Below are 25,729 nucleotides of genomic sequence, written 5' to 3'. Positions count from 1 at the left end.
TTTCGTGACCTCTCACATTTTCTGCGACTGGATCACTCACCTTCGTGGTTCGCATGAAAATCAAATGATTCTATTTGTCGCAAACTATTCCTGAGACGTTGAGGAGCGTAATAAATCTCTCGATTTTTTTTCCCTACACGTGCAGTACTGTTAGTTATTGTAAGAAACGTTTTCATGTAACTATGCATGCATAAGTACTGATCATATAGAAAAAGAACTAATCGCGTCATCGTACAGAACAGGGCTTTATGTACATGCTGGCATAAAAAAACTGCGCACTATCTACTCAATTATTTGAGACCTTGGGGGGACTTCACGACGCTGTTAATTATAATTACCCAGAACTTCACCAGGTATAGCTATAAATAAAAGGAATTACTGAAACTAGCGTAGGAATTTCATATTTGCACCAAGTTTAGTTACATATCACATGCATGAATAACGAAAACACTTTTCATTGCCGCGTCCCCTCTCAATCTCGCCACGTGTCTGTTAGTAGCACGCCTGCGGCTGCTTCTTTCCAAACAAGCTTCGCGATCATGTACTACCTCATGAAACATGACACATGCATGATGCAATGAAAAAGCATATGGCGTTTAGCATACTTAAGGTACGCTATTCTAAGCACATCAACGCGACCGCGCAAGATTGACACAACTTAACAGAGTTCTTTCTACTCGAATGAAATAATTACGTTGTCATATCAAGAAACATTTTCAAGTAAATATTAAATGTCATAAAACGCGCCATTAAAACATGGTATGTTATTAACAAAAAAACGCATTCCTTGGGGGCGAGTGAACCTGTCGGCGCCCCGTGCACTCCGGCTCAAGGTGATAAGTACGTGTGCAGCTGCATATGTCTTTTTTTTTTCCTTGAGCAATTATCAGCCTACTATCCTGAAGTTCAGGTGAATGAACGCAGTAACTTGCATGCTATTAAGTGCATTGAGTGGCAGTGCCTATAGACTCCCAGACTTCGCGCTTTACTACCGTGGCCCAATGCCTGTTAGCCAGTTTCCGAATGCGGCATTTATGCGCGAGAAACCTATCGAGGCTAATTTAATATTTTTTATGCTACTACGCGGATCCAGCAGTGACGCAGCTGGTCAATACATGCTGCTTCTGCAGTGCACAGGCTTGAAGCAGCCGCCGGTAGCTGCGGCAGCTGCGGTAGGCACGGGCAAGCGGAACCTGTTTTGCCTACCATGCGAAAGTCGCTGCTAACATCAGCGCCACCGCATCTTCGTGACGTCGCGGGGTGAAGGAGGTCCATATGCGAAATTGGTCACTCTCCACTTTACATTCATAGATGAGAATCCTCATACCACTGCTAGCGCAATCGTTAAGCGATGCGCCACGGCTTTGTGATGGCAGGTGCTGCCATCGGTGGGGCTTGTGCGACCCAGGTTGCTCTTTCCGAGCAACCTCTCGCGACTAATCATTAATTTAACTGCCGCCTGCCATAGCGATCAGTTTGCTCACAATCCGATGGGCAGGTTGTGATGATGCCACAAGACCACGTGACCTAGAATGACATACAAGGTCACGTGATCGGCTTATTTTTTTCGACAGCGGCGGGTTGCGCAAGGCTGAGCAGAATTTTGTGCACCAGGCTGGCCATAAGTTGGCAACTCTCGGTGTATAAGGTGGTATGCCTTCCGCTTCTTGACAAAACTAATATTCTACACCTTCATAGGGACCGCCACACACGAGAGCTTTTCAAGGCGTATGTTATCAGGAAAAAAACCCGCGTTTGTGTTAGAGACCCTTCGGTCGTACTTGCTGATTGTCAGGTGAAATTTTTTGGTCGCAAGGTTGTGACGGCAGCGTTACTGTATTTTTGGATGACCTCAGGGCATGATGTTGTCTTTTTGCTCGATGTATATATGTGTCATCTTTCACCAATTAAATTTTAATTCTGAGTCTGCGCGCGTCCCTGTCCACTTCGTCTTTTGTCTGTGTGTTTTTAACGCAGTACCCCCCTCTTCTTGCAAGATGAACGTCAACCAACTAGTCCAGCTTACCGCTGCACTGAAGTTAAAGAATAAGGAACCTTGTTCGGAGTGTCTGCGCAGCAATATTTCTTGGAGAACTTCGTGCTCACTCCAGTCTTTAGGGTCCGAATAGGGCAGTCTTTCTTCGCTCGTAGGGCTGCTACTGCGCCTGACGCAACGCGTGCTGCTCGTGCAGGGGCGTTCCTGGTGCCGTACCTGATCATGCTGGCGGTGGGCGGCATCCCGCTGTTCTTCATGGAGCTCGCCCTGGGCCAGTACCACCGCAAGGGGGCCATCACCTGCTGGGGCCGACTGGTGCCTCTCTTCAAAGGCACGTGACTGTATTCCCTGAGGGTACACTCCACCACACGGCATGCCTCAAGGATGCTTATCAATGAAGCCATCACTTGCGGCGTTATGCTCGAAAGCACTGCTCGTGTAATATCCTCTATCGACTATAGTATGATAAAACTTAAAACAACAGCAGTTAACACTGGGCCACGATCCGAGGAGTACTGTATTACTCAGCTAGCGAGTCACAAAAAGTAAACGAAATCAGCTTTTTAATGTTTGACTTTATTAAACAAGCTAGGTGTCAAAATTCTAGAGGTTATAATTTTTTCTCGTGATTAGCTTCTTGTTTAGGGGACAAGAAAAGTCTTAACAATGGGGTACGTTTTTGTAGTGGAGGAATTCTGTGCGCCGGCAGTAAATGTGGGCGGAGATTCACAGCAGACTTAAGTTATATCCGACTATTGTCAGGCATATCACAGGTTTACAGATTACGCTGCCAAGTCGATACATTTATTCCAGCATCTTCTGACTGGTGTGGTGTTTTGCGCTGCTGTTTGTGCTAAAGACGTCGGCCGCCACCAGTCTGTTCTTGACACAGCAGTCAGGCGCCTGACAAGGGATGGGGGATCTTTGTTCTCTCTGCGGCTCATGTCTCTCGCGTCCCGCATTCGCCTCGCCCTTGTCGTGTTTCCACGAGCGCAGTGTGGTAGAGATGCTGGAATAAATGTATCGACTTTTACCAGTGTGCTCCTTCACCTAACAAACGAGTCCACGGGGGCAAGACGAACAGCTAGGTTGCTTCCGATGCGGTTCCACGAAGCACAGTAGCAGAGACTGCGCACAGGTGCCAGCTGCTTGTTACCAGCGTGGAAAACAACAGGTCCATAATCTGTTGTCTCTGGTTTCTGCTCATGTACTACTGCGTCCTTATTGCATACTCCTGGTTCATGTGTTTGAGTGGCGCGAAACGCACGTGCCTGCGGTTTGCAAACTGAACTGTGACATCCAGCGTCGAAAGAGAATAATCTAGATGATTGAGCAACGCATCGTTGTGAAAAAAAAAAGATGAGACGCGAAGATAGGTTCTGTTGAGTTTGAAAGAAAGCAAGCGGAACGTCGTGAAAGTCTAGACTAAAAAGAAAATTTGTTTGACCATTTTCAGAAATTTCTTGTCCACTGAAGGGTGCTGAGGGTAAAGGGTTCGTTATACTCGCAGCTAGCTTTTGTGCGTTTGTGCAATTGTGCTGTACGACGGAATCAAGCGAAAAAATGAGGATGAGGAAGAGCAGACAGGCAAAGGGGTAGCATGTTGCGTAAACTGCGGGGACTGACGGGCGGTGCGAACAGAGCATGAACCGGCGCGCTGTGTACTAACGAGCGCGCACACAGGTCTTTGTGTCATATAGCGGCGTAATACATTTAAATAGAAGCAGCGAACGTGTTTCCATGGGCGCGCGTGCAGGATATATCATGGAAAATATATGTATCCTCCTGCCGAAGCCGCCATTTGTGCAGAGTACGCTATGGGCGACAACGTATACATGTGGTGTTCTCTTTCAAAGAATTGGATAGGCTTATATTGTTAATCACTTTAGCTTCGATTCGTATTGGCTATCAAGCAAAGCAATGCCGAGGTAAAGGTGCTACCGCGACGTGATGACGCAAGAGTGGCGTGCCAGTCCTGAACTGCACGTCTGCATTGAAAAAAAGAAAGAAAAGAGACGTATGAGGCCAACATGTAGCCTATAATTTGATCCGAGCAACAGTTTGCGAGGACGTAAAAAGCAGCTTCGGTGGCAAAATGGGCTCCATCGAGAAATGTATGGTTGCTCAAGGATTAGTAATCAAATATTCTGTCGTTTTATGCATCGCACGGGGTTCAACGCTAGCTAACACTTCTGTTTGCCGACGAACTCGGCAACGCTACGGAAACCACGTTCGGTAGTGGGCGGCTCCAGCGCCAGTGGCGGGGTCATGCGTCCAATGCGTAGTCGCGGCCGCGGGCTGTATTGTCTCTTCTAGTCCACTGTAACAGGGCCAAGACCTAACGGGACTGCGAGCGATATCGTATACGCAGGACCAGGAGGTTATCGCGCCTCACTGTGTCATCACGTTACCGCGACTCGTCGAGAGTCGGAAAGTCTTTTGTAGACCGGTGACCAGGATCCGAGGTAATATGCAGGTTTTCACTTTCCCAGCGCATTCATATTAGACTAATGGGTGATCCGAAGCGACAAAATTGTCGGCAAGCCTAATAACGTAGCGCAAATCAGGGTCTTGACTTCAGGCCAATTTTAAGAACAAAACGTTTTCTTGACTTTCGAAGACCTGTGGTACTATTCCAAAGTGCAGCTCGTAGAATCACATTTGTAACGTGCCCAGATATGAAAGCCGATGCGCTGTCCTATAACTGGACGGTTGCATTCAGAATACTGTTCTGACGCCACAGTTCGTTCCCAACTCTGCACAGCGAGAGATACTGGCCGCCATTTTTAGGCCGCCTCGCTGACGTCTTGGTTAGCGGGGCGATCAGAAAGCACGGCTATGACCGGTTCTTCCACTCACAACGCTGAGCACAATATCGAAGGAGTGCTTATATGCCTCGTCGCTTCCAGGAGGCCGGAATGGCTTCCCGGAGGGGCAGCAGGATGGATATCTATGGCAACTTTTTGTGCCTCCTGCGACGAGCGTGCACAAAGGAAACAGAAGAACCTTCGAGGCGTCACTAATGCGAGGAGGACGGAAAATGAATTTCCGGCGATCCCCTCTCGTCTATAATCCGCCGGCTGGCGGTGCCCGGCGTTGAAGGATCCCTGCTCTTAGAGCTAGCCGCAGCTCCCCAACTTGGCTTTACTTTTGTTGCCCCTACTGATTGGTAATTATTTTTTTCTGTAGAGAGAGAGAGAGAGAGAGAGCCAGTGTTCTCGCGCCTTCAAGGCATACCCACCCTTTCATCTCGCGCGTGTCTTCACGCGAGCTCCTTGCTTCTCCTCTCACTGACTATAGCCGTTCAATAGCAGGGCACAGAGTGGCCCGCTTTGCATTATTACTTGTGCTTTTGCCCGTGACAGCAGCACCGTGCAGCTATTTTTTAAACGAATTTTCCCCGCTTCACAATGGAGTGATAATCCTTACGACGCACACCTATAAGCGAGCCACGGTAGAGAGCCAGCCGAGTGCGAGTCTAATAGATTTGTTCCTTCGTGCCACTTTATTACTTCGCCTTCTGTCGCTGTGTTTGACCTCACACTTGGAGGGTTAACTATCTATGAGCGACGAATGAAGGTGTGATGCGGTGATCGAATTTCGTCGGGAGCACCTTAGGTTGCCCACTCGGAGAGTGGAGCGAAATAAACGCGGCAAACTCCTCTCTTCGTTTCCTCCTCGGTCTCAGTGAGAGGACTGCGCGGAAGACTGCTATACGCTGATCAACGATTGATTCGCTCTCAGACAGTCTTCTAGTCTCTTCGGATCTGAAGAATGAGAGGAAAGAATGTTTTTTCTCGCGTGATTTGTTTGTGTTTGTACAGCAGCCACATAAATGCATGTTAGAGAAGTAAAGTGAACAGAGGGAATGTCAGGATCTGGACTGAGTCATTCCACGCGAAAGGAGCCCTGCCAATTTTTTGGCATTATAGATATTGGTGAAAAAAAATGAATATCATTAAGACAGTCACAAAAAGAACTTGTGACGCGCTTTTTTTTTATTTCTCCCCTACTGCAAAAAACACTTTTTCGACTTTTTTTTTACATTTGAAACTAATTAAATTCCTTGACCATTTGGTTATTTTCATAACATCGTGCGCCGCTGCCTACATGATCTTTTACGGCCCTCAATGTGGCAGTTTTCGCAGAAATCGAGATATTCGCAATTAAATTAAAAAAAAACGCAAAGGCTGCTATCGACTTTAACGCAAACAATGCTATTACAAGGCCTCAGAAAACGCTGAAAAAATCTTCTGTCCCAAAACTTCGGCTCGAAATTAACTTTTTAAAAATGCGTTAACTTCGAAAATTTTATCCCCTTAAGCGCTTCATTTTTGAATCAATGTGGCGTCATACACGGCTTATCTATTGCGGCGTGACAGGGTGTGTCGAACCGTAGGCGACCGCATACGGAACCCCCAGTACCGAATGGAGGCGGCTCTAGGTTTCGACTCGGGCAGCGCGCACAGCGTTCCGCCGCCGATGAGCTTCGTCTGGAGAGAACGGCCAGCGCGTTTTCAGCGCGCGCTACTCTGGCGCCATCTCTGGCAGGCGATGCATACCTTACCGATGACGTCATCATAAAAACGTTGGAGCAGACGACGGCGCCGCTGGTCGCCGCCACGTAGTAAACTGCCTTCACGCTACCGCTCCTCCTCCGCCTCCGCTTTCCTCCTCGCGCTTTCTTCGCTATCTGTCGAACGATTTTCATGACGCCGCGGTCGACGCCATTGGCTGGAAGGCCCCGTGTGAAAGGCAAGTTGATGCTCGGGAACACGATTATGTGCTGAAGTCTAAGGTTGGACGAAATCTCGTCTGGTCGGGTAGTAGCGTCATAGGAAAACAAAAATACATGAATCGCCGACCAAAGGCTTGTGTCAATAAACGACGTTTCGGCTTCCTTACGGAAGCCTTGTCCACTGAAGGCTTTACTAAAAAACCCGGCTCTTATGTGCTCTATGCGGTCATGTTGGTTCACTAGTAAATTTTTTTGTCGGGTTGATTCGAAAGTACCGACACCTCAAGGGCGCCATCAGTCGTCGTAACGAGAGGACACGCACGGAGTTTTCTTTCGTTGCTTCAGTTGTACACTCATCGAAGCACCTTGATCTTGTTCTTCTAACGAATGTCGCGCTTATAGTAGGCCTAGTCTAGCTGCAGTGGCTACGCCGATATGGGTTTGTCATGATCTTGCTCATCACCCTGGACAGGCGTGGGGTACACGGTGGTGATGATCGCTTTCTACGTGGACTTCTACTACAACGTGATCATCGCCTGGGCACTCTACTACCTGGTGGCCTCGTTCACCTCCGAGCTGCCCTGGACAAACTGCAACAACTCGTGGAACACGGAGAACTGCCTCGAGCTGGCGTATGGCCAGCGCCTGCTCAGGCTGCCCTCCGCGGCCGCCAACGAGAGCGGCTCCGAAGAGGGCGCCACGGGGCAGGACCTGCAGGCCGCCAACGCGACGCTGGCCACCGAGCTGGACAGCGCGCTCGCCGTCGACGTCAGGGCAAACTACACCACGCCGGCCGAAGAGTACTTCACGTAAGTGGACGCCCCACGCGTTGCTGCTCGTCTCTCTTTGCCCGAGAGAGAGAGAGAGAATGAAGGAAACGCAGGGAGGTTAACCAGATGTGAGTCTCTGGTTTGCTACCCTACACTGGGGATGGGGGATAGGGGTTAGAAAGATGACAGAGAGGTAAACGCAAAAAAAAAAAAGATTATCTTCAGATACCATATATGTTGAAAGGGTCCAAGTTACCAAACTTGGAGGCGCTCTCAGCAAGTTATTTGTAGAATTTTGTTTTGTCCACTGTAGGACACTGTCACCGATGCGGACAAAGGCCTATCAAGTTCACGTCTTTCTGGTAGCCAAAAGTGTCTTCGGTTCTGAGCCCAGAAAAGGTGCGGCTTGCGTCATTCTCCATAAAGTACTTTCAGTTAGTTGCCTTTTGAGGTTTAGAAGGGTCAGGGTTCGGGCTAGTGGGTAATCAGCATGAGGATTCATAGCGCACAGAATACACAGGACACAACACAAGCGCTTGTGTTGTTGTGTCCTGTGTGTTCTGTGCGCTATGGATCCTCATGCCTTTTGAGGGCCGTTTGGTATATTCGCTGGGAGCGATCAGGGGAGGCAATTATGGAGTGAACACCAGTTTTTCTCAGGTACTACATGCATATTTATAATCTGTATCAATTGCGCGAACTCTAGATACAGAGAAAAGAAAAAGAAAGCATGCCTGTGTACCATGGAAAGCAAGGTTCAGTAACTGCAGAGCAACGATTTCTGCAAGCGTAGATAAATTGCAAACGATAAAAATGTGATACACAGCGTGGTTATTCATTTTCTTTGCGTTCGACCAACGCTAACAACTTTATTTGCGCCATGTTCTTGACTCAGAAAACGTGCCCTTTTCAGGGCAAGGGAGAAATGGGGGAAAAGGGCGAGGAAAATATGACGCTAGGGCGTCCGCAGGTGCGCCATAGCAAGCGCTGCAGTTTCCGAGGGCCCAAGATGGGGGCGCCTCCGCTCCCAGGCGGACGCGGTGTGGTCAGGGCCGGGGAGCTGCATTTGGGGCCAACCAAGTGTGACCGCGGAGTCGGCCGCCCATGGTCCTCCTGCGGCTGTCACGACGGTTACCGATGGTCCGCGAATATCGCCGCGCTCCCGGCTCCGTTCTCGCGGGAGACGCGCCGCAGTTGCGCGCATTACGTCTGGAACCATCACCCTCAGCAACTGCGCCGTCCACTCCGCGTTATGGGAACCCTCCAGCAACCACAGAAGCTTTCTGTTGCGGAGTTTCTCAAAAACACAGAGAAGAATTATAATAAATCACTTTAATAATAAACTGATTTATTATTATTATTATTATTATTATTATTATTATTATTATTATTATTATTATTATTATTATTATTATTATTATTATTATTATTATTATTATTATTATTATTAAGGAAAAGTGTGCGCTGCCATACCGAGAACACCGGGAGATGTGAGCGTCATATTTTCTTTTTTGGTTTGAATAATGCGCTACACACTAACAAAACGACACCGGAACGAAGGACCAAAATGTATAACCAACTAGCCCACATTGCTGCCTTGCTTGTAATATTTTCCTTGGCTCGTAATCCGTTGAAAACGCGTATTCAGTCGCAAGAATGCGACGTGTCTCGAGGCGAACGCCCCAGAAACACTTCGCTAATTTCCGTTCTCGACTAATACCAAACATATAGACACCAAAAAGATTGTTAAACTAGTGAGAAACATGCCATCAAAATAACTACGCACATCGCGGCGCAGCTATTTTTTAGAAGTAGAATGCAATGTGATTTCTCCAAAGCACTTGCCAAGCCAAATACGAAGCTTATACTTCCCGGCATTTCTCTGCAGTGGATGAAGCGCTGCTCTTACCAGCTGAGGGCACCAGTGGAATGTGCACGGTGACCGAATACACTTTCTCAAGATTACCTATAGAGGGAGAAATGGCGCCACCGTCTATGACAGTTTCTCAAAGAATGCTATTCACCGCGGGAATGCCAGGAAGATGGAGTTTCGTATTTGGCTTGGGTGGTGTTGAGCCGGAAATATGGATACCGCCTCAGAATCGATAGCTGCGCCGCGATGCTATCCTCACACTAAATTATCGCGCGTTTCTCACTTGTTAGTAAATTCAACTTCAGTGATAGGTTTTACGCTGGTATAGAAACTTTCGCAGCATTTCTTGGAAGTTTGTCTTAAAAAGAGTCGCATTGTTGCGACTGAATCCATGTTATGCGCCCAAAAATAGCCAAGGAAAAATATGACACCACGTCTTTCCCAGCATTCCTGCGCATCTCCGTAGTAGGTGACCTATCGCAGTGCCACCTTTCCTCGATAGGTAATATTGAGAAACTCTGTGTGCTGGTCATAATACACAGCGCTGCACGCAACTGGTATCGAGCCCTTCCCCGATCACCGGTGCCCGCATCGGCGGACGCAGGACGCGTGGGCGACGTGCTTCGTTACGCCGGACCCATCTGGAGGCGCGCAATAAGTTTCAAACAATCCGCGCATGGCAACGGCGATGGCCACTCGTATATGCACCTGCCACAGCGCTCAGGGTTTGGAATTGAAGCAATTAGTCGTAAGGATAATTATTAACTTTGTTAGCCATGACTCGTGACCGCAGCGGTGTCCTAGTGGTCTGAGCATCCGCCTCGCATGCGGGAGGTGCGGGGTTCGATCCCCAGTGCCGTCGGGTACCCACCGGTGATGCAATGGGTACAACCTTTTCCCTGGCCTACTGCTCGGCGTATTCAGGGTGAAAGGCTTGGGAAATGGGTGTTTGACCCCACCTTGAGTAGAAGAGAAATACCTTGTGCCATGGCGCTCTTTGGCCACAGATGCCCTTGCGCCATAAAAACCCGTCATCGTCAGCTATGTCTGGTATCACTAATCGGTGAATTAGACACAAGTGTGTAAAGAATTAGTCTAGGGAATAATGCTGCTTGGCACTTTCTTGATTGCTTTAAATCTGCGCTTGTACAAACTGCAGGTTATGTATTTTCTATTGTGAGAGGCCCAGTTTAGGCCAGAGTTGTGAATCTTTGTGCTTGACAGTCGCCTTGAGTAAGCATGAAAGAAGGCAACAAAAAGGTTAGGAATTTCTTTATAAAACAGATTGGGAGCTAACTTGAAAGTACAGATTGCTTAGAAACGTTTCTATTAATTTGCCAGGCATTTGCAGATTTATGTGAATATCGCCGTTTTTGTTTGGCTTTAAGAGTTGCATCAGGCAAGCAAATTGTCCGTAATTACCCCACAGAAAAAAAAAAGGGGGGGGGGGTTAGTTTTGGACCTAGTGCTTGCCGTGGTCTGTGATGAGGTATTTAATTTGAGCATCTCGCCGGCACATGCTATCCTCTGGGCAAGAAGGAAAGGTAGGGTGTTGCGGGTAACGTGCCTCGACTGTGTCGCCGACTCGCCCAGGATTCTCTTGCGCTGATTCCTAATGGAGTTTCGTTGCCTTTGAGAGTCGTCGGGCCATAGGAGGCATGAATCCGAAATAGTATTTCAGGTCGAGGCATGTGCCAGTTCATTCCCTAAACCCGTAGAACGACCCGGAATCCACCGCCCAAGCTTCCTGAAATTCATCGCCATCATCTCTCCAGGGATGGTGGTGGAACTGGCTCCTTTTAGACTGGAGATTTATTTCGGAAATCTGTTACTGAAGAAATATCAGTGCGTGTGTAGTATAACGTGAGGAGGTCCCAAAATGAAGAACTGTCAGGGGGACCTCCTAATTAGCAACTAACTGAAATTTACCAGGCAATGCATGGTAGCAAGAATAAATACGCATGATTTAATAGACCACAAAAAGCTAACGACATATAAATTTCAGATATGGATATAAAGAAACAAGAACTGTGCAGCGCTCACTTCTATCCGCGCATCAAAAAATGTTTTGTTCTTGGGAAAGAGGACATTGCAAACTTTGCTTTGAAGCAAAGGAGGCAAAGCGCATCCCCTGCAAGGCTGGGCTTCCTCAACTGAATGCTGCAGCGAAAGGGCGTCGTCTTTGTTGAGTTGGCACTTTTGCGAAATTGGATCATGGTCGTGCTGTGCCACGGACCAACCTCTGCGCGATTCGGAGACGCAAGTACGTGCCCAGTTCTGGCACATGCACTCTGTGTACTCCCGGTTTCGCCACATACACCAATCCCCAGCGCTAGAGTGGCCCGTTTCCCAACACTCATCTGCACGTCTGACGTATAGCGCACTTCCGTCGACGACGATGGAATTGCCTCCTTTCTTTTTTTATCTCTCTCTTTTTGCGCTTCTGCTTCGCTCGATATCGCTTCCTTTTTGGCGCCTCTTCCCAGCAGCGCCCATGAAATCCTCCCTACGCCCGTCGTTCCATCACGCGTGTAGTAAGGATATATCCATCTGCGAGTATTTACTTTGCCGCTACGTAATGCTCAACTTCACGAGAATGATAGATGGATGCGTTCTGGTTGGCGTCACCAAAGTGCTCAAACGCTTCTCTCGTCGCTGGCGCCCAGCCTTACGCTCCCGTTCCCTTTATTCCTGATTTTAATTTTTATTACTCTTTGCTTGCGTTTTGGGGGCACTGCTGCAGCTTTCATTTTTATCACCAGTCCCTGCACCACCGACCAATTTTCTATTTTCATTTTTTTTAATTCGCTGGAATACGGGGCTGGGTCATCGTGCTTCTTACTCGATACAGGTGCTTTTCTCCGAGGCTGTGCTTCACTGAGTTCGCTTTCTTTTGCTGCCTTCACTGCACGTATAGTGTTTCTGCTTTCTTGCTTGACGTGTTCCGCTAGCACCACCTCACAAGATGCATGCCTCGAAAAATGCCAAAAAATACTTACACAATGTTTACGTTCTATTGTATGGTTGTTCAGCAGCAGCAGCAGCAGCCTATTCGTCACGCTTTCGTCTGCAACGTTCGCCCTGCTGTGCAGTCCGCCGCACACGTACAGTCGGAAACAAAAGTCCCTAGGACTCGCGAGCCACAAACGAAGCCGATGCCTCTGATATCAGCCGCCGAATCGATACCCCACTTGTGGAGGCGAAAGTCAAAATCACGTACTTTAATTAAATGGTGTGATCGCTGAATAACATAGACCTTATAAGATTCCGATTGTCCTATTGACTTTGGTTCCCGACAGTGCATCTCTGAATCTGTTCCCCGTTTATGCTAACATAGACTGTCTGCAAGTGCGCTGGCGCCATGGTGGGTGAGGTCGTTCTTGTCACGGGATGCGTCTTCGCAGCTCATTCAGAAACGAGCATGGTGCTGTTTGACAAAAAACCGTGCTTCTGCACTTCCTCACGCCATGCTCAAAGCATCCCACCAGTACTGAAGGAAAATAAAAATACAAAAATTACAGCAGCCGCGGTTCACACTCAGGCTACGGCGAGTGATCTGCGCTAGCTGGATCCCGAAATGGTCAACACACCCATGACGCCACGAATGACTTCTACTACAACTGGGCTCCTTTGCCACTGGCACTGAACTGCCACTGAACAGGCACGGAGGGACAGCCGTAGTAGTCTATGAATGACTGGCCGGATTCGTGGCTGAGGGGAAGTGTACTTGGCATTTAGGTCGGGCCTTCGGTTCGAATCCGGTTGCCCAAGTTGGCCTTTCCCGCAAGGTGGAGACCAGGGTTGAGCGGCCATGCTTGCGAGCCGACGACTTGGGCATGCGCACGAAACTGCGACGCGAAGCCTGGGCAAACTAGGCTAATATCGCTAGCGCTGCCAGCAGGATCGATTTGAAAATAAACAAATAGTCCAGTGCACCAAAACTTTACATGCCCCTGACGGCTTACCTGCATTCACAAGGACAGTGTTCTGTATATTGTGCAATTTCCCTGACAGCTATTCTTTTAAGCAGTTCAATGGCGCGAAACTAAAATGCTTTCTGTAACCGCTTCGTGCCAGCGTAAGGACAAGATTCCACTGAATGCTACACATGAGACAGGGGCGATGATGAGACAGCGCATTGGTCCCAGTCTTGTGTGCGGCCTTCAGTTGAATCTGCGGCTAACCAACTGGCCTAACTTAGTATACCCTGGTAAGAGCAAGTATTTGCAGTGAATGCGATCCTCAAAAGCTAAGCAAGCACAAGCATCCAAGAACTGCGTCCATATACCGACATGTCACAAAGACGACGGAATCACGCTGCGCCCCAACCGTTGCCCACATTCCGGGTCGCATCATTTTGCGAGCATTACGAAAGGAAATCATTTTAAAGCCCAGTACACAGTGGCCTGCTCTGTAGGGTTTATTGGTTGTCGTCTGTGAGTGCACACGATGGTATCCCGCTGAAACATCGATCGCTTGAGGCAGAATTTCGGCATCAAAGCTGCACTCAACCAGAGCAGTGGCGCTCCGATGGCCGTCACCCTCGACCCATACCACTCCACACTCCAGAAGAAATTCTGTCGCACGTGTGAAGCCTCGGCTTAGAGCAAAAACACTCATTAGTGAAAACATCAAAGTAATCATCGAGCTTAAATTCATCTGCTTTCAAGGAAATGTCCCGTAAGACGTTTGAACGTCTCGTAAATGTTTTTTTTTATTCTTCACAAGCGTATTTGTTTGTTGAGCCTTAACTCCTGCTAGAGCAGTTCACTGGGCATGCTGTAAATAAATAAACAAATAAATACATGCGTAAATAATAAATAAATAAATTCTTTTTTATTTGTTTTATTTCGCTACAGCGAAAAGAAACAAAACGAAAAATGCTGAGCACTACGCTTGAAATACCATGTCAGTCTTGGCTATAGCGGCCTGCTAGCGGCCTAAGACTCCCCTGGGCACTTATTCATTTTGTTTTGTCTTGTCAAGAACCATCTCCCCCTCTCCCTCCTTTCTCTCGACAATGTCAGAAAGCGATATATCTTAGAAAAAGAATGCGGAAACGTTCACTTCGGATGCGCCGCCTCGGCAACGCAATTCATAAATGTAGGTGCGCTGGCTGATGCTTCAGTTCTTTTTTTCTTCCATGCATCACGAACATATATTTTTCGTTGTTTGTCTTAATTAATGTTCGTGACTGCGTACACAGTTCATGAGCCACGTCGTGTAAAATATCAGATTACGCTTCTGTGACATCTCACGGCCGAATTCATTGCCATCCGAGAATGCCCAATGAGTCAGTGTACTTAATAAATATAGAACGGGCGAAAACGTCATGTACGCGTCCGACTATCGCATTCATCACTCGTTCCTTCGTGCAGGCGCCACCTGCTGCAGCTTCAGTACAGCTCGGGCATCGACGACCTGGGCTCTGTCAAGTGGGACATGGCCCTCTGCCTTCTGGCTGTCTACGTCATCTGCTACTTCAGCCTCTGGAAAGGGATCTCCACATCAGGAAAGGTTCGTCTCTTCCGCCCACCGCTGCAGGCAGCTTTTCACGGCTCTGTTACACATTGATATTTAACCGAAAAATAAAGGGGGGGGGATATTTGTAAGCGTATACGTGAATGAAAAGCGGCTAAGGGAAAAGAGAAATAAGCCACTTCCTGAAAAGTGCCCTCTAGAAAAAAGTTTGACACACATTGAAGTCAAGCGTGCGTTAAGCTCAGTGCGCGTGTATTCTTCGTTCTATCTAAGGGGCACCAACTGAGGCAAGAGAGTTTGTTGTGGCTTAAAAATAAATAAATAAATTGTTCCTACCCGCGCCACTACATCCGGGAAGGGCGCGGATTGTGATCATGGTAAAGGAACATAGTTGCGCCAACGCCTTGAAGTTGTCTTCGTCATAGCTGTCCTCGCCGCGGCACATGCAGCTATTGAGTGTCGTTGTCACGTTCTTGTTACTTTACTCACATTTTCAACCTTCATGTTAGGAAAAAAAATTGGCGACACTCGCTTCATCGCTCTGGGGAAAATCTAAAAGCATGGTGTCTTCTCTCCGGTTTACGATACGAATGGCAAGCAGAGGCTTCGGCAGGGAAGCGCAGTTAAGTGCCCGTTGCCTTGTACACGTCTCAACTTCCTTGACGTGGAGGCCGAGGATAAGAGCTCACGCCTAGAAACTTTTTGCAAGTACACAGCATGCTCTCGCAGTATGTGGGCCGCGCGTCAGGAGCTGCTGAAACGTGTCGGGTGCGCCTCGCCTTGGGGCTGAGCATACGGGCTTTGCTCGGGTTAGGGCAGCAGCTACCTGTATTTGGGGAAGAGTTTAAATTGCGGAGAATGTTGTTGGGAGGTTCCAGTCTTGTCAACGAGACTGGCGGGTGCTGAGGCTGACAAAGTGAGAAACGAGGGTGACACGGAAAAGGATCGGGGAGGAGAGAGACAGGGATGCGAGGATCTTGGCTGCTATTTCCATAACGTGGATCCTCCATAGGAAGAAGACCTCATTAATTTTATTGGTCCTGTCGAAATATCTGAGAAAGAAAAAAACAAAAATGAATGAGAGAGGGAGCCTGCACCAGCAGAGTATTGCCGGAGCTAAAGTCAATTCAGATAATCGAAAAGAAGATAAGCGCTAAAATAAAGAGCATTTTTAAAGGAAAGACAGTTTCATGTAAAAAAAAGGAGAACCCAGAGTTAAAATCTCCAAGTCGTTGTTCCGGGATGCAAAGAAAAACAGAAAAAGAAAAGACACGAATGACGAGAGGGAACCCCAGGCAAGGTACCTACGTAATCTCACAAGATGACCGGCAGGTAAGAGCTGAAAAATGAAAAAAGCGTAAAATAAAAGCAGAGGGAGAGGAAGCAGAGAACGGCGGTAACATGACAGATGCGAAACTAGCCGGAAAATAACCATTTGGTAAAAAGTGTTAATGCTGAGAAACACTGTGATAACTAGAAAGCAGTGCAGCAGAACGTATAAACAAACAGACGGCAGTGAGATAGAGAGAGACAGAGAGGTGAAAGGGGAAAAAAGGATGGATTAAAAGAGACAAATCGTCAACGAAAGATTCATATAGCGAGACGCCACAGGTAAGAAATGTGAGATGCTACAAGCACTTGAGGTAGGAGCAAAAAAAAGCTAAAATAGTGAAATGGCAAAAACACAACAAACCAAAGCAATCAAACAAAAATGACCATTGAAAGAATGAAAGAAAAGAGACAACAAGCAGACTGTGGATGTCAGTCATAAAACTTTAATATCGGTACTGGGTAAAAGACAAGCACTCTTGTGCAGGAAGAATGCGCCAAAACGAAGAAATTTGGTTTATGGTGTGGGGAGGTCTAACGTCCCAAAACGGCTGAGGCTATGAGGGACGCCGTAGTGAAGGGCTTCGGAAATTTCGACCACCTGGGGTTCTTTAACGTACACTGACATCGCACAGTACACGGGCCTCCATTGAAATTCGACCGCCGCGGCTGAGATCGAACCCGCATCTTTCAGGTCAGCAGCCGAGCGCCATGACCCCTTAGCCACCGCGGCGGCAGAACGAAAACATAGTCGCGAAAAAGCGAACACATCAATCAGACTACGGCGCAGTGGAAATAAGACTAACAGACGATGGAGAAGTTATGCTAAAGTGAGGTGTGAGAACTACCGAGAAAAAAAAAAGAAATGATCACACATCAACATATAAAACATGTAGCAGCGCTGATGAAGATGAAGTTGGCACGACCTGCCTAGCGCAGAACAGAACTCATTCGGCAACCGGCCCGGGCAGCAGCGTCAACAGCCCGCTCCGGTGGCTCATCAGCCGTGGCTACCAGGACTCCAATAAATGTGGTTCACCCACCACAAACGCAGCAACAGGGACAGTTATTTTGGCGTAAGTGAGCATGAAAAATGTTTGGAGCTACCTTCTATATACATGCTACGCAATACCTTATGTGTGCACCGCGCATGAAGCAGGAGTCACAGTCATAGAACGGGTCGAAAACAAGCTGCGAAGGCTTCCGAAGAGAGTGGAGCTGAGAAAGGGGAGTAACCCGCAGCTAGAAGCCCACTCGGGCACCTTGCTCGCTGGTGCCGGCGCTTTCGTGGCAAGTGGCGTATGGCGACCCCCCTCTGGTGGGGGTCGATACTGTCCCCGTCTGACCGTCGGGGGCGCCGGTGTGCAGGTGACAGTGCACTTCCGGTTAAAAGCTAATTGGCTAGAGCCGCCGGAAGTGCGGTCCGGAGGGTCGGCTGACGGCGCGCCAGAGAAAGGGGGGCAACGCGAAGGGGCCAAATCCAATATGGCCGCTGCCGCCGAGTGGCTTTTCGTGTCGCCGGGGCCCCTCCTTGCATCCATCTAGACGGCGCACAAACGTAAAAAAAAGTAACGCGGAGGCAGCAGAAAGAGAAAATGCCAGTAAGGAAGGAAAAAGTAAGCGAAATAGTTCACTTATCGTAAAAGAAGAAGCGAAGGGCTACCGCATCATAAGCTGGCGTCGACTGCAGAAAAAAAAAAAGCGCAGGAAAGAAAGAGAGAGAGGTCAAAATATGAAAGCGGGGATGACCATTACCGCTAGGCCGCTTAGCGTCAACGCTGAGATCACCCTTCCCTTTGGAAGAGAGCGGCGATACGCTTGGCGGACCTTTAGGGGCTCCACGATAGCCAGCTGCGATGCCTTTCAAGAGGAGAGAAGCTATTCTGTTCGGTTCGAACAAAAACTTGGGGCCTCTGTTGTGTGCCTCTCTTTTAACGTTTGGTGCACATGGCCCGAGGTGGTTCGTTCAGTCCTTTTGCGTGCAGTGTCACCGATTGGGGACCGTTTCGTCCACGCCCTATATAGGCGGGTCACATTATCCGTCTCGCCCCAGCGGCTCCGGAACCTGTTGCTTCACCGCACGGCGGCTCCTCTCAATGATACGGCCGCTGCCTTCTTTTCGCTCGTTCCCTTTCGCCATTTCCCGCAAAGGCCAACACCGACGCTTGTTTTTAGCCACCTTTTCTTTTTTATTTTTGCTTTCGAGGAATGTGCCCTTCGGTAGGCGTCGAAAACCACCATTGAATGGGAAATCCCCACTGTTCATCTTTCATGTATTCCACTCCGGCAAGCACCACTTAACCGACTGCCCCCGTTTGCTGAGGCATATCTAACTTTTCTGGCTTTATTATTACAGAAGCAGTTGTCGCGGACGCTCCCATGTCTCAACAGACCACTAAACATTTCGGTGAGCGCTGCGCATTCGGTGCCGGAAAATGTTACTTCACTGCAGTGGGGTTATGTTCACCGAGGAAAAACTGCAAACAGCACAACCTCGGCATCGAGAAATCAGGAGCACCTTAGTCGCGCGCTCTGCCATTGCCTTCTGTTGGACGCCAATGGTTACTTTGGCGGGGTGCTGTCTACAGTGGCTGCCTGTTGATAAGTTATTGCAGACAATAATTGCAAACTTTTATGTTGTGTTACACATACTCATTGTTATAACCTCCAATCATTACAAGGGTAGAGGGTGAAAAGAATAGGGGAATGAAAGAGAAGCTTTTACTTTATACACCAATCGACGCTAATGTAACCTCAATCAATCAATCAATCAATCAATCAATCAATCAATCAATCAATCAATCGAACAGGCAATCATTCATCGATCGATCAGTCAGCGTATGGGTTCTCGGAGCGGGGCTGTAGCGATGGTCTTTCTTCACGTCACTCCCACTGTGCAGCAGCCTATTGTCTCTTCTTCCCCATGTTGTACATGCAGGTGGTGTGGTTCACGGCGCTGTTTCCGTACTGCGTGCTCTTCATCCTGCTCATCCGCGGCACCACGCTTCCGGGGGCAGCGCAGGGCATCGCCTACTACCTCACGCCCGACTTCAGCGTGCTGGCCAACCCAAGAGTGAGCAGCACATTTTTCTTGCAACTTGCACAGGCTGCTCGCAAAGTCTGTCCCGAAGCTCCTGCAGCACTTACTTCGCAGCTCGATTGCAGCGAAGCGTAAAGTAGGAGCGCGGAGGCGACGCCTTCGAGAAGGCCAATGTGAATGACTTACAACAAGTCCCCTAAAGAGGGGGTGGGGGGTGGGGGGTGCTGCCAGTAATGTTGCTACTGCTAATACTATACAGGGTGTTTCACCTAAGATTTTACATCACTTCTAAAAATAGGCTATTTGTGTTAAAAGAGCGCTTTTTCGGCGTAGCAATGTCAGCGGGGTAGTATATCGTAATACACCTAAGACCTGCTAACTAGCAGGCTGGTTAAATAATGCTGAATAGTTGACTTTCTAACTATTACTTTTTGGCACCTTAATTACTGAGAGGCGTCTAGCCCACCACAAGTAATATTCATATCAGTCTAGAATTTCGTAAACGCAGCTACCCTCGGCGCTGTGGCCAACTTATTTTGGCTGCATCTCACCAAAATACATGCGCTTTCGAGAAGGTTGATAGCAAAGCGACCTCTCCATTCCACGTAACTCGTCGAAATATCCAAAATTTGTTGGGTGACAGCGCCAGGCGTAACCGCGTTTACGAGATTCTAAAGACTGATATGGATACTACTTACGGTGAGCTACACGCCTCCCAGTAATTAAGGAGCCGAACAGTAGTAGTTAGAAAGTTAAATATTCATCACGTTTTGATAGTGACAAATGTACGATTGTCAGTCCCGAAATGCATTTGAGTGGAAAAAAAGGTAGAATCGTATTTACTTGAAACGCGTCACAGAAAATCTATACGCTAAGCTCAGGTGAATCACCGACGCCCCACATTTGGACCCAGGTTTGGGTGGACGCTGCGACTCAGGTGTTCTTCTCCCTGGGACCCGGATTCGGCGTCCTTCTCGCCTTCTCCAGCTACAACGAATTCCACAACAACGTCTACAGGTAAGCAACCACATATTTTCATGAGGTAGGCCGCCAGGGTTTAACTTTTGTTATTTTTTTCCCACTGGACAGACTTGGGGGGGGGGGGGGGGGGGGCATGATTCGTGAGAAAAAAATGTGGCTGTATATTTGGCACGTCCGTAAAGCGTGGTTAAGACTGGGAGCCAATAAGTCTCCTTGCGATCTGTATAAGTCGTGCTGCGCATATTCGGGCTTAAAGGGACACTAAGGACTAGTAGATGTTGGCGTGTACCGGTAGGGTACCACGCTCAGACACAAAGAGGCCACGAGCAACAAAAACGGAGCTTTTATAACCTAGAAAAGAAAAAAGAAACGAAGTACAGATGTCGCCATCAGCGACCAATTTTGCCAGCAAAATTCGTGCGTCGACGCCTGACTTCCTCACGAATCCCGGAGGCCGCACTACACCGCTATTCGCTTCAAATCGGCAGCAACCCGTCCTTTTTGGTGATGACGTCACGAATTCGAACCGCCGGTTGGGAAGTTTTCTAAGTCCAATTCACTCGCCGATAAAGGTGTATTTCGCTGCCAGACAAACGTCAACAAAGCCAGAAAGAGCCACAAATTCCATTTTACTGAGAACAATATTTGATAGAGTTGCCTTCTGAGTCCCTTTAAAGTAGACATTAGAGGATGGTTTAAAGGTAGTATACTGAGCATGCGGACATATATTCATTCCAGTGCTGGGTCTTGGCTCGCGTTACTCGCGTTTAGGTCAAGGAGTGTAGAATTGGTATTAAAATACACACGAAAAGATTATTTAAGTAAGTAAACTGAGTAAATGTACGGACGTATATTTATTACAGTGCTGGCATTGGTCCACGCGACCCGCGTCGTCGTCGTCTTGTAATATTATTCGAGGCATCGAGTGATCGTTCCGATGCATTCTTATACTTGCAATAAAAATTGGCTGTGTGGAAAGGAAAAACCCAATAATTGTCCCACTCTTGTTGGGCACCTAAACCGTAACGTGAAGGTGACGGATGAAGGAAGGACTGCGAGAAAGTTGGAAGAGAGAAAAGGGCACCGTAGTGGAGGGCTCCAGATTAATTTTTATGCTCCTGGGGTCCTTAAACAAAATCTTCAGGTTGGTTCAATAATGTGGAAAGGAAAAGCGCAGTGTCACTAAGGGTGGACACCCGAATAGGGTTGGTGAGCAAAGGGATTAAAGAGGGGGTGGAAGGAAGAGAGAAAGAGGGTCCGTAATGTAGGGCTTCGCAATTATTTGCGACCAACTGGGGCTATTTAATGTCCACTGACGTCGCACTACGCACGGCCGCATTTGCATTACAAGATATGTTTTCTGCAGTGGTTGGATGAGGCATTCAGTACGCACACGTTCTATCATCAATGAAAAAACATTTTAGCATGGCTGATTACTGGGCGAGTTGGAGCATGCTGATTAAAGGACGATGAGAAGGTCTCCTATATGCCCATAATTTATTTTTCGATCACATAGCATCAGCTTTAAATGCACATCAGATCTGCGCCTACAGCGTATCAAAATCCTACTGGCAACTATCCGCTGTAAGTAAACACAAACCCAAACTTTACTTCTGGCTTCTGATCTAGGGCTTTTCTTCACACCCTTCACGCTCTGTTTCCCTCTCGCTGACGTGTTTCGTCATTCATAACGTCGCATCTTTTGTTAAGTGCAGCTGCGGGTGGTCTTTTGCATTTCTCGTGGCAGGTAAGCAACACCACCACCTTTTGCTATGACCTCCACGACACTGCCAGTAAATTCCGGCATATATCTCTGCTCCTTCTCGTATATCCCTTGCTGCCATGTGCTTGCTCGCATGCGAACTCGTTTCACTCGCGAACTCAACCGTCAGCTTATTAGCTCGCTAACTGACTGACCATTTGAATAAAGTGGCTTTCTAATGCGCTCTCTCGCCCACTAACCCGCTCGACGCTCGCAGGGACGCGCTGCTGACGAGCGCCGTCAACAGCGCCACGAGCTTTCTGGCTGGCTTCGTTATCTTCAGCGTGCTGGGCTACATGGCGCACCGGGCAGACATCCCCATCGAGAAAGTGGCCACCGAAGGCAAGCGCTGTGCATATACTGCACCTGCGGCTGCGCAAACCACTCCTTTCCACGCGTGAAGTGGCAATTCAAACCTGCTTACTCTGTACCATCAGCGCTGCAGTGCGGAAATAGGGGACCTCATTATGACGGCACACCACTGCTCTGTTGTGCCGCAACTACTGGTAGCAGTGGGAACCACGAATTCTGAAAAAAGAAGCACTTTTGCCAGAATTTCATCCCTTTGGTGGTAGGTGAGTGTTCGACGAGTCCGAATATGCGCGCAGGTCCCGGCCTGGTGTTCATCGTGTATCCCGAGGCCATCGCCGCCATGCCCGGCTCCACCTTCTGGGCCATCATCTTTTTCCTCATGCTGCTCACCCTCGGACTGGACAGCTCGGTGAGAGCGCGTCTCACGAAGTAGAGGAACCTATCTTTTCAGTGCACGCTTCTGTTTCGTTTTTTTTTTATTCAAACGGCCTAAAAGAGTCTGCGCTAAGCATTGAATCCGACATAAAGTTGCAAGGCATAGAAACAGAAAAAGCTTGACAAACAGGTACACAAGACAGAATGACTCACACATAGAGCGCTGAACTTACAAATAAGGTTAAGGGCCACAGCGTGGTCTTCGTCTGAGATGCCTTAAACTGCTGTTCCCCGCAAATTAACGCCACGGCGAACCTGAGGGCGAAGACGACGCCGAACATAAGGCGAACACTGCGAAACTTTCCATCCCGATGGTCTGCAGCTTGGTGCACGCTAAACACGCCGGCGTACTGCGAGAGGAAGCGTGTCGTTCGGGCTGGGGAGTTACGGCGAAGATCGGGTTACCGGCGGCAGCGCGGTTCTTTCTTTGCTACGCTGATTCCCTCCGCATCGCTCGGAAGCCTGTGTGCCTCAGGTGTCAAGGTTGTGTTTGTGCGCGCTTCAGCCTGGGGCTAAGCAACGAACAGACGCCGCACGTCAATAAATGAATAGTGCATAAAGGAGGGACTGAGAGAAGAAAGGAAGAAAGAGGTGCTGTAGTGGAGGGCTCCGGAATAATTTCGACCACCTGCGGATCTTTAACGTGCACTGACATCGCACAGCACACGGGCGCCTTAGCGTTTTGCTTCCATCGAAACGCGGCCGCCGCGGTCGGATTCGAACCCGGGAACTCCGGATCGGTAGCCGAGCGCGCTAACCACTGAGCCACCGCGGCAGGTGCGCGTCATACTGGATGCTTCATACTCTATGCCAATTAACGTCTTCGGGAGGGAGCCACCGTATAATTAGCTTCGCCTTTCCTGCATGCATTTCATGCTTGCACCTACTCTCAACATCGAGGCAGGTTAAATTTTTTTTTTTTTCCGATTTCGTGCGCGGTTGCTGGCACGCATATTTATACTGCGTGTGCTCTCAATAAACTTTAGTTGCTAGTCCAGCTTTGTATGCGTGAGTCGTTTCGTCTTATGTGGAGCTGTTTCAAGGTTCTTTTGTCACCACGTCCCAGGAAGTTGCCTACATCTCAGCCGTAATAAGTTTCCAAGCACGCTGCTTGATTTTCTGTTTTTTGGAAATGCTTTCATTTTCTTTCGGTTTCGGTTTAAGCTGACACAAGTCCGGTGCTCATTGCGACGAAAAAAAAAAAAACGCACCGAACATATAGCAGAAAACTGAGATCCCTGACTAGCTAATAGCCAGCAGCTCTAAAATCTCCGGCGTGCGCATTTAGCCACTTTCTGCTGAACGCGCCGCATGACTTCGTAATATGTTAAAGTCCACAGGTCGGTCGAGTTGTGGCGCTCGAGTTGGGGTATAGGGGGCAGATAGCACTTTTTGTGTATGATAGCCTGGCGTCATAAATGCGTGTTTGCAAAAATTTTGGCGCTGTTTGCACTGCGTTTGAAAGTGTTAGAAATGTAAACCGCATCGTGTAGAAAGAAAAGTAACAACAGCGTTTTCATATGAATAACTCTCATTGACGATTCCATGTTGCGTTTTACAATCAGCGGCTACACGCCGCTTAATTTCGAAACCGAAACGCAAGCAATCGTGACGTCTTTATTCCTCTGAGGAACTCTGTCGCTTTGCATTGGCTTAAGCTCGTAACTCCGTGCGGTGTGCTTCGCGGGCGCAGTTCGGAGGCTCCGAGGCGGTCATCACGGGCTTCAGTGACGAGTACCCCTTCGTCAAGAGGAACAGGGAGCTGTTCGTGGCCGGTCTCTTCACCCTGTACTACATCATCGGGCTCGCCAGCTGCACGCAGGTACGCTGTCACTCGGGGCGGATGCGAGGGTCCGCACAGTTCGCTCGTGCCCTTTCGAGCCTCCCTATTGGCAGAGTCTTAACTGTAAGGCCATTCATCACGCACACTCAGTCTGGGAATCGGCAGCATTTGCTACGCACTGACAGAAAAACGATGCGGGAGTGAGGAAGCAACAGAAAAGAAAAAACTCGCGGGATGGTTACGACTGTGTAACGCGAGGTTTAGCGATACTGTTTAGGCATTCAGTTTTGGGTATATTTTCCTGGTGCACGGGTGTAGCGGTCAAGTGATGCACCTCTGCACTGGCAGGCGGCTGTCCCAAACAAAGCCACCCGTAGGCTTATGCGACACAGGTTGACCGGCGGCGCAACCGGTCAACTTTGGTCGCATAAGCCTACGGGTGGCACCGGTTACGCCGACGGCGGCGGACGACTACGACGCGAAAGCCAGGGACGGGCGTCTAACAGCTATCGCTGTAAAAAAGCAAGGATTCAGGTGTAAATGGTGCCCTTCGCCAGTATTACTATAGTAATAAGCTAACGACTGGGCAGGTCAAAAGTTCTCAGGCCACAGGGTCTGCTTTTGAGCACTATAGTCAGAAACCTGATGCGGGAGGGTAGTACGGATTACTATTAAATTAGAGGGGAGGGGGGTTGCGTGGTAATTGTTCTATAAATGTCTCCTCTATAGAGATCACCGCAACGGCGCTTCGCAGGGGAAAATAATTAAATGATAGAGTGACAGGGGAGCGAGTCCGGGGGAAAGGACGCATGGGGAAGGCCAGGGGCAAGGTTGGCAGATCCCATCGCTGCAGCAAGGGCGCAGACCGAACGCGAGCAGGTAGAACAGCGCGCCCAAGTTAGCGTCCGCTTCGTAAACTAACACCAGTCCGAGGGCGCGGCGCGTTCTGATAGACGAACCCGGGAGGCAGAGGATATCCTTGAAGGAGGAGGAGCACGGCAGCTTGAGCCTACGGCATCCGTCGCAGCGCGTCCGCTGTCGAGCATCGAGCACTCGCCTGTACGAAGCTGCCAAGGTCATCAGACTCCTCTTCCCACTCCACAGATCTTGACCTTAGCGGGTGCCGTAAATGCTGCGCTACACGCTCAAAAACAGACCCCGCGGCGTGACCTGGGCCCTTTTGACCAATCCTTGCACATGGGCTATATTTTAGGCGTTATATAGCGTTA

The 25,729-nt window shown here is 48.7% G+C and overlaps 1 protein-coding gene and 1 long non-coding RNA gene across 3 annotated transcripts in view; one reads left to right on the top strand and one right to left on the bottom strand.

Annotated features, from left to right (window-relative positions):
• The window catches only part of LOC144120546 (uncharacterized), a 135,410-nt gene that overhangs the window by 54,584 nt on the left and 55,097 nt on the right, over positions 1–25,729 (bottom strand). The window contains exon 2 of one of the 2 annotated variants that reach the window (XR_013312455.1): positions 8,344–8,765. The exons of the other annotated variant lie outside the window; for it this stretch is intronic. This is a non-coding gene — a long non-coding RNA (uncharacterized LOC144120546). Of the gene's footprint in view, positions 1–8,343; positions 8,766–25,729 lie in introns of those variants that run through there. 2 annotated transcript variants of the gene reach the window in all.
• The window catches only part of DAT (Sodium-dependent dopamine transporter), a 73,516-nt gene that overhangs the window by 24,721 nt on the left and 23,066 nt on the right, over positions 1–25,729 (top strand). Inside the window, exons 2-9 of the mRNA XM_077653071.1 lie at positions 2,193–2,327; positions 7,207–7,543; positions 14,756–14,894; positions 19,126–19,260; positions 20,141–20,244; positions 22,188–22,312; positions 22,579–22,691; positions 24,411–24,539. Of these exons, the coding sequence (XP_077509197.1) occupies positions 2,193–2,327; positions 7,207–7,543; positions 14,756–14,894; positions 19,126–19,260; positions 20,141–20,244; positions 22,188–22,312; positions 22,579–22,691; positions 24,411–24,539 (1,217 nt within the window). The remainder of the gene's footprint in view (positions 1–2,192; positions 2,328–7,206; positions 7,544–14,755; positions 14,895–19,125; positions 19,261–20,140; positions 20,245–22,187; positions 22,313–22,578; positions 22,692–24,410; positions 24,540–25,729) is intronic.

The sequence above is a fragment of the Amblyomma americanum genome, chromosome 2 (assembly GCF_052857255.1).
Source record: "Amblyomma americanum isolate KBUSLIRL-KWMA chromosome 2, ASM5285725v1, whole genome shotgun sequence".
Classification (NCBI taxonomy): Eukaryota; Metazoa; Arthropoda; class Arachnida; order Ixodida; family Ixodidae; genus Amblyomma; species Amblyomma americanum.
The sequence above is the reverse complement of the archived record's forward strand: the minus strand, read 5'-3'. Positions and strand labels throughout refer to the sequence as shown.